This window comes from Volvox carteri, assembly GCF_000143455.1.
Source record: "Volvox carteri f. nagariensis unplaced genomic scaffold VOLCAscaffold_54, whole genome shotgun sequence".
NCBI lineage: Eukaryota > Viridiplantae > Chlorophyta > Chlorophyceae > Chlamydomonadales > Volvocaceae > Volvox > Volvox carteri.
The window spans coordinates 635002-641442 of record NW_003307597.1 but is presented as its reverse complement, the minus strand read 5'-3'; the positions used below and the strand labels follow the sequence as shown (position 1 = coordinate 641442).

The following is a 6441-nucleotide window of genomic DNA, read 5'->3' as shown; positions in this document are numbered from 1 at the left end:
TAACAACGTTTCCCTTAACGTTACGTGTTTCGTGTGTGTACGTGTGTGTACGTGTACATGTGTGTGTGTTTTGGGCGGGGTCATACTCGGCGTGTAGGGTTGTAGAAATATTCAAAGGCCTTGAACCCCTATGGGTACATGGGGTCTCCCTCGTTGTTGGTGTTATTGTTGTCGTTGTTATCACAGCGGGCTACCAAGTTCCTACACCGTGCAGTGTATACCCTACCTGCCCCAGGTCATCGTGTGTCAAACGTATAGGTGCTTTCCTGCATGCGTGCCGCGACTTTTGTGTAATGTGTTCGGTGCAGATGCCTGGCGCATCGTACCGGCTCGTACAGGAGCTCCTAGTACGACTTTCTTGCAGCAGCGACCCGGCGCTTCAGCCGCTCTGCGCCTCCGCCATTGGGCTCTACGCAACCCAACTGGCGACGTCCTCGGCCGCCGGCGCTATTGGCATCGGCGGTACATCCGGGCCGGGCCTGGCAAGCACTGCGGCGGCGGCGGCGGCAGGAGGCGGTGGCGGTAGCAGCAGCGGCCGTGGCAGCGCCAGCAGCAGCGGGAATGGCATTAGCATGCCCGCGGCTGCTGTTGCTGCTGTCGCCGCGGCGGCCCCTCACAGCCATGGAAAAAACCGTTCCCTGCCGGACTTGGGCCCCCTGGGGGAGTTTCTGCTGGGGCGGTGGCGAGAAGAGGAAGCACACGAGCTGGCACTGCTCGCGCGGAGTATGTCATTGTCCGTTGCGCCACGGAGATAGCCCCTGTCGGGCCCTTCCCTCTTTCCGTTTCCGTTCCTTCCTCTGCTCTGCTTTTGACCTCATAAATGAATATGATCTACAGGATTGGATGAAATGGCGAAGTGGCGATAAGGCTATCGCGGCTGCCACAGGCGGCAACGGCTGCTGTGGCTGTGACTGGCCGCGATGATTGTGGTGATAAGGGGGGTATTGACTGACAGCTTCTCGTAAATTTTGGAACAAAGCAGAGCGATTGTTAGACCTTGCAAGTTGCTGGCGCGTCTGGCCGGCAGGGCTGTGTGACGGCATTGGGTATAGGCCGCGAGGCTTTCCTGTGTTGCCTGATGGGGATGATGACAGCTGTTAGCGAGGAGGCGAGGCGAGGTGAGGCTCAAACACGTCGATGAAAAGAAGGGCCCGTGCTGTGCGGAGACAGGACGGAAGGCGAGTGATGGGATTAGGGCCGGAGGTCGTGTGTGAGGTTGTGATTCGCCTGTGAACGAAGAGGTGAGATGTACGCGAGGGGGCGAGGGGGTTGACGGGGCGGGGTGATGGGACAGGGTGGCGCAGCGGGAACGCTTCCGGGATGTGACTCAGTGCAGTGCCGGTCAGCTCAGACCGGCTAGAAGACCTAGTTGGGGACGACGTGCTTGTCTGGTAGGTTGGAAGTGGTCAACAGCTGTTTCTGCACGTTAGCAATTGCGATCCTTTAGACGGACCATTGGTGTGACGAACCATTGCTTCTGGGCCGGAGAGGAATGCCGGTTGCCGGAAGAGGAGTTGCTCCTTCTGGGGGGGAAAGGGCGGGGAAGGGCGGGGAAGGGAAGGGAAGGGAGAGGTGCGAACGTACGTAGCTAGGTGGTGCCCGCCGCCGCCGGCTGGTAGGTTCGGGGTTGGAGACTGAATGCCGAATCGCGCTCGATGCACGTGCGTTTCTACTTTGTAGGGGTAGGTAGACATTCTGCAGCCGTGTGGCTATAAGCACATGGCACGTGCAGTTCACCGGACTCCCCCGGATGAATTGGAAGCACGGGCAGGGCGGACTTTTAGTACATGGCGTCCGTGAGTGACATTTACAGGGAGTCGCGACCAGCCTGCATCTTAATATACCTTGTGGACACCTCTGCTGGCCGCCTGATGGACGTACGTTTCAAGTGCGCTGCGGAGCGGTGGTGTTATTTGTTGTGATGGCGATGGCAAAAGAGGGAGGGAGTTCGCTCTGCCGCTGCATCTGCTGCCGCGTGTGTGGCGTGTTGAGGGGGGAAGTGTATCTGCTCTGGCGCTGATGCTCTGCTCTGCTATTCCCCGCAAAGTTCCGCCTTTCCGCGGGAAATCAATCCGTAATTCGTTGCCGTTATCATGCGAAACTAGAGATATATTTGGCGGATTTTTTTCCCGAGAGGGCGTCGGCTTCCGGACTTGATGATTGGACCCTAGACTATCGCCTAGGTGGGTTTAGATCTGTCAGGGCGACTTGATCAGCGAGTTGGAACAAACACTCATACTCGCCTCTACACACGGAGACGATGCTCCTACAACTATACAGGCGGTCAAGCCAGACGTCCGCCTACTTTTGCCAGGATCTTTAAACTAGTTTCTCGTATCTATTGGTGACTGGACGCATGGCTTGACATATACCCTTTCCTTCGCAGGTAAGACCCACCATCCTAGTTTCCTTTTCCTCTCCTCTCATGCACGGAAAGGGGGAAAGGTTGCGTTTCACGTGTGTGTGTTTCAATGAAAGGCCGCATAGTGGCGTCTGTGACATTTTAAATTATTGGCTGCATATGCCCTGTTACAGCTTGGAAATTGAAACCCGAAATTGAAACGCACACGAGGATCATTGTGTGCAGGGGGTTCGATCACATGTGCCGCCGAATTGTTGCCAGAAAAGCAGCTAACCGAAAAGCTATGAACCCTTAAACGGCGCAGCCAAGCGTACCTAACTTTCAGTACGCGAAGTACCGGCGTAAAAGCATCTCTATGTTGTGCATACACATCGACAAACTCATCTAGGGTTGTATATACACGTAGTCGGGCCCCCTTCTTGTAGGCTGTGCTTGGAATTTGCCCCTTTGAAATTTTTCTGGGCATGGGCAGGTGTGGGGGGATATGTCTCGGGACCAGGCCTGGTGCTGTCTGTGAGACATGGTATCCGTACGTTTCAGCCCTGATACCTGCTGTTTGAGGCCTAATTAGCCAATAATGCACAGCAATGTTCGGGTTATGCGATCCGCACTGCTATTCGTGACCTATTTGTTATAGAGTGGGAGGCTTCTGGGCCACTTGAACACATCGTTGATCTGTTTGGTAAGATTCTCTGTAACGACATCGTTAACTTCTTCATTTATACGCATAACGAACAACACCTAGGACAAGCTTGAGCATCTTCGCCAACAAGCACACTATTGAGGAGGCACGTCCTCTCCCCCCAGTCCCACGCGCCCTGGCGCCATAACGTCACCCCATCCCAGCCGTCCCAACGCCATCCAAACGGGGAAAGATAGACGAAGGAAATAAATTACAGCGCTGCACAGCAAAGTACAACACATGATGGGACAGTACAGCACTGTGTATTGACTAGAACACGGAAGGTGGAGAAGTCGCCGCAATGTCTGGAGAGAGAGGTGGTCGTTGGTAGTGTCATCACACTATGGACAGCGCTCGAAATCATCGTACACGTCGTACAGATGTACACGTATGCACTCTTGCTACTACTGCGTAGTAATGTCCCCTCAATCCACGTCCGCAAGCAAGCTGAATGTGGCGCTGAGTGTCGCGCGTCACCTGAAGTATCCGTCTATCTCTGGTATCTGCTTCTGCTTCACTCGCTCGTGGTTCACCTTACCCCCCGTCACCGCCCCACTTACCGCCCCACCCTACACCATCCCCTCGCTCGGATGTATCCACCTTCCGATTTCCTTCCGCATTTCCCGCCTCCACCTCTCGATGTACAACGACCGGACCTTTCTCCGGTTTGACAACCTACCACCTACCACTACCACTACCACCGCCAGCACCAGTCAAAAACACCTCTGGAACCACCGCCGGACAGCTGCGAGTGGTACAAATGTAAGTGTGTTCTGGTGCATATTCGCCATAATATACGATACCACAGACAGTGCCCCCTCACCCTTCATGTTCATTTCTAAAACAGCGGGCCGTGTCATTACCCGATAAAAAGACGCGTCCTGGGGACCGTACGACCGATCGCAACATATGCGGTACACGTACGTACTCTTCAGCCTTGCTGCGCCTCGTAATGGCGAGTCCTGGGCCTCCTACCTGACGCTATTGCTGCTGCTATTGCTGCTGCCACTGCTGCTGTTGCTATCGCTGCTAGCGCAGCTGGCTTACAGCTCTACCACTCCTGCTCCTGCTGCTCCTGCTGCAGTGTTTCCCTCTTCCCTCTACCCCTTTCGACCCCCCATTCTCGAACACTGTCCCCTCCTCCCTCCCTCCCTTCCTTCCTTCCTTCCTTCCTTCCTTCCTACGGTGCCCGCTCGGCTGAATAGTCTGGACTGGTCTCAGCTGGGCCTGTGGGTGGTTATTGTGGCCGCCGTGCAGGGCCACCTCGCCCATCCTCGCGCAACAAGGGCGTTGAAGAGGGCCCTCCGTTAAAGAAGGAGCTGCGCGTCGAGATCACCTCTGTTTCATATTATAAGAAAGATCTCGTACCTGTAAAACAACCGTCACTGCCACACCCCGGCCCTCCCCCCCCTCAACCTTTCTCGAACACTCTCCCCTCCTAGCTCTCAATCTCCTCCTCCATCGAGAGTTATCGTAAAACCACACGGCACGGCACATCAGTCGAGCGAAGCAGCCGCCACACGACCAGCCCAGCCCAACCCCAACACCTAGGTGCCTTAGAGGCGCCTAGGCCTCCGCCGTGGCCGCCGCTGTAGCGGCAGCAGCAGCGGTCGCCGTCGCCGTCACCGCCTCCTCCTCCTCCTTATCCGCCTTCTGGGCGCATTGAGGCTGCTCCTGCCATTTCGCGTTCATGCACTTGGCGGCGAACCCGAAGAGGTCCACCACTTCATCGATCACCTGCGGCGGCGGGGGGCCAAGAGCGAGAGCGAGTTCGCCCCGGAGGGGGGGGAAAGGGGGAAAGGGGGAAGGGGGAAGCAGCACGGGGGGCAGTGTACTAGGAAAAAGGAGGAAAAGGAAACGTAGCGGAAAAATTATTATTCCAATCTGATAAGAATCCAACTAGAAACCAAATCCATCACCAACTGAAGACCAACCGCAGACCACACCACACCACACCACACCACACCACACCACACCACACCACACCACACCACACCACACCACACCACACGCCATCATACCTTTTGTGTGGGTTTGCCGGCCCCGTGTCCGGCCTTCACCTCCACTCGCGCCAGCAGCGGGTTACGTTGCGCCACCCCTCCCCCCCCCCCCTCGCCAGCTCCCTCCGCCGCCCCCTCCCCGGCCAGCTGGTACTGCAGAGTGGCCAACATCTTGAGCGAGTGCAGGGGCACCACTCGGTCGTCATGATCGCCTGGGGGGGCCAGGAGTGTGTGTGTGTGTGTTGGCGCAGGGTTGGACGCATTGGTGGGGGAGTGTGTGTGTGTGCGTGTGTGTGTGTGTGTGTGTTGGCGGAGGGTTGGACGCATTGTTGGGGGAGTGTGTGTGTGTGTGTGTGTGTGTTGGCGGAGGGTTGGACGCATTGGTGGAATATAGGCACCACGAGAGGAAGGAGAGCAATCAGGCAAGGTGCTGGGATTAGGACGCCAGGAGTAAACGAACAAAACAAATCCCCATTCCAAAACCCTGTCAGACTTCTGATTTCCACATCCCCCTCTCCCAATGCCTCCCCTCGAACCCCTCTCGATATCCGGGTCCCGAATCCAGGTCCCAGCCGCCATCATCACCACCCCCATTACCACCCCCACAACACCATCACGCACCTGTTGCGAAGATCATGGCCGGGTACTGTCGGCTGCCACCAGTCGGTATCCGTACATTGTGCAGCGGCGAGTACGGAAAGATGTACTCGAAATCGGAGGCCTTATCCGGATCGCCGTAGTCCGTCATCCAGGCGTGCCCGATCGTGAACTTGTGGAAGCGGAGCATGTCCAACACACCGACCTGCGGGTGGGGGAGTGGGGGGGTGGGGAGGAGTGGGGGAGTGGGGGGACAGTGGGGGGTTGGGGGAGTGGGGGAGTAGGGTTGGGGTTGGAGAAGGGGTGTCGGGGTGGAGAAGTGGGAGTACACACAAACGCACGCGCCGTTCATACATAAATGCATACATAAATGCATACATACATATATACGAACTCGCAAACACATGCACACACTCGCACGCACATGCACCTATCCCTATCCCCCCAATCCAACCCCCCTCCCCCTCCCCTTTTGCCTACCTGCGCCAGCACACACGCGTACAGGTCGGGTCGCTGATTGGCGCAGGCAGCCACCAGCAAGCCCCCGTTGGAGCCCCCCTGAATCGTCAGGGTGGCGGGGGAGCAGTAGCGCTCCCGGATAAGGAACTCCGCACATGCCTGCGGTTGAGGGGAAAGAGGGGGGAGTGGGGAGGGGAAAGAGGGGGGAGTGGGGAGGGGAAAGATGATGGTGCCAGACGTAATGCCCTGCTGGCAACGACCCCCGGGTTGCCTTGCCGCTACCATTAGGTTGTACATTACGACCAGTGTACGACCTGCCCACCTGTACGACCTGCCCCCTG

The 6441-nt window shown here is 57.1% G+C and overlaps 1 protein-coding gene across 1 annotated transcript in view; it reads right to left on the bottom strand.

The window, feature by feature from the left end:
* Nucleotides 1–4610: 4610 nt before the first annotated feature.
* The window catches only part of VOLCADRAFT_119179 (uncharacterized protein), a gene marked incomplete at both ends in the record, with an annotated part of 11617 nt that continues 9786 nt past the window's right edge, over nucleotides 4611–6441 (bottom strand). Inside the window, 4 exons of the mRNA XM_002955689.1 lie at nucleotides 4611–4781; nucleotides 5066–5256; nucleotides 5666–5846; nucleotides 6122–6259. Of these exons, the coding sequence (XP_002955735.1) occupies nucleotides 4611–4781; nucleotides 5066–5256; nucleotides 5666–5846; nucleotides 6122–6259 (681 nt within the window). The remainder of the gene's footprint in view (nucleotides 4782–5065; nucleotides 5257–5665; nucleotides 5847–6121; nucleotides 6260–6441) is intronic.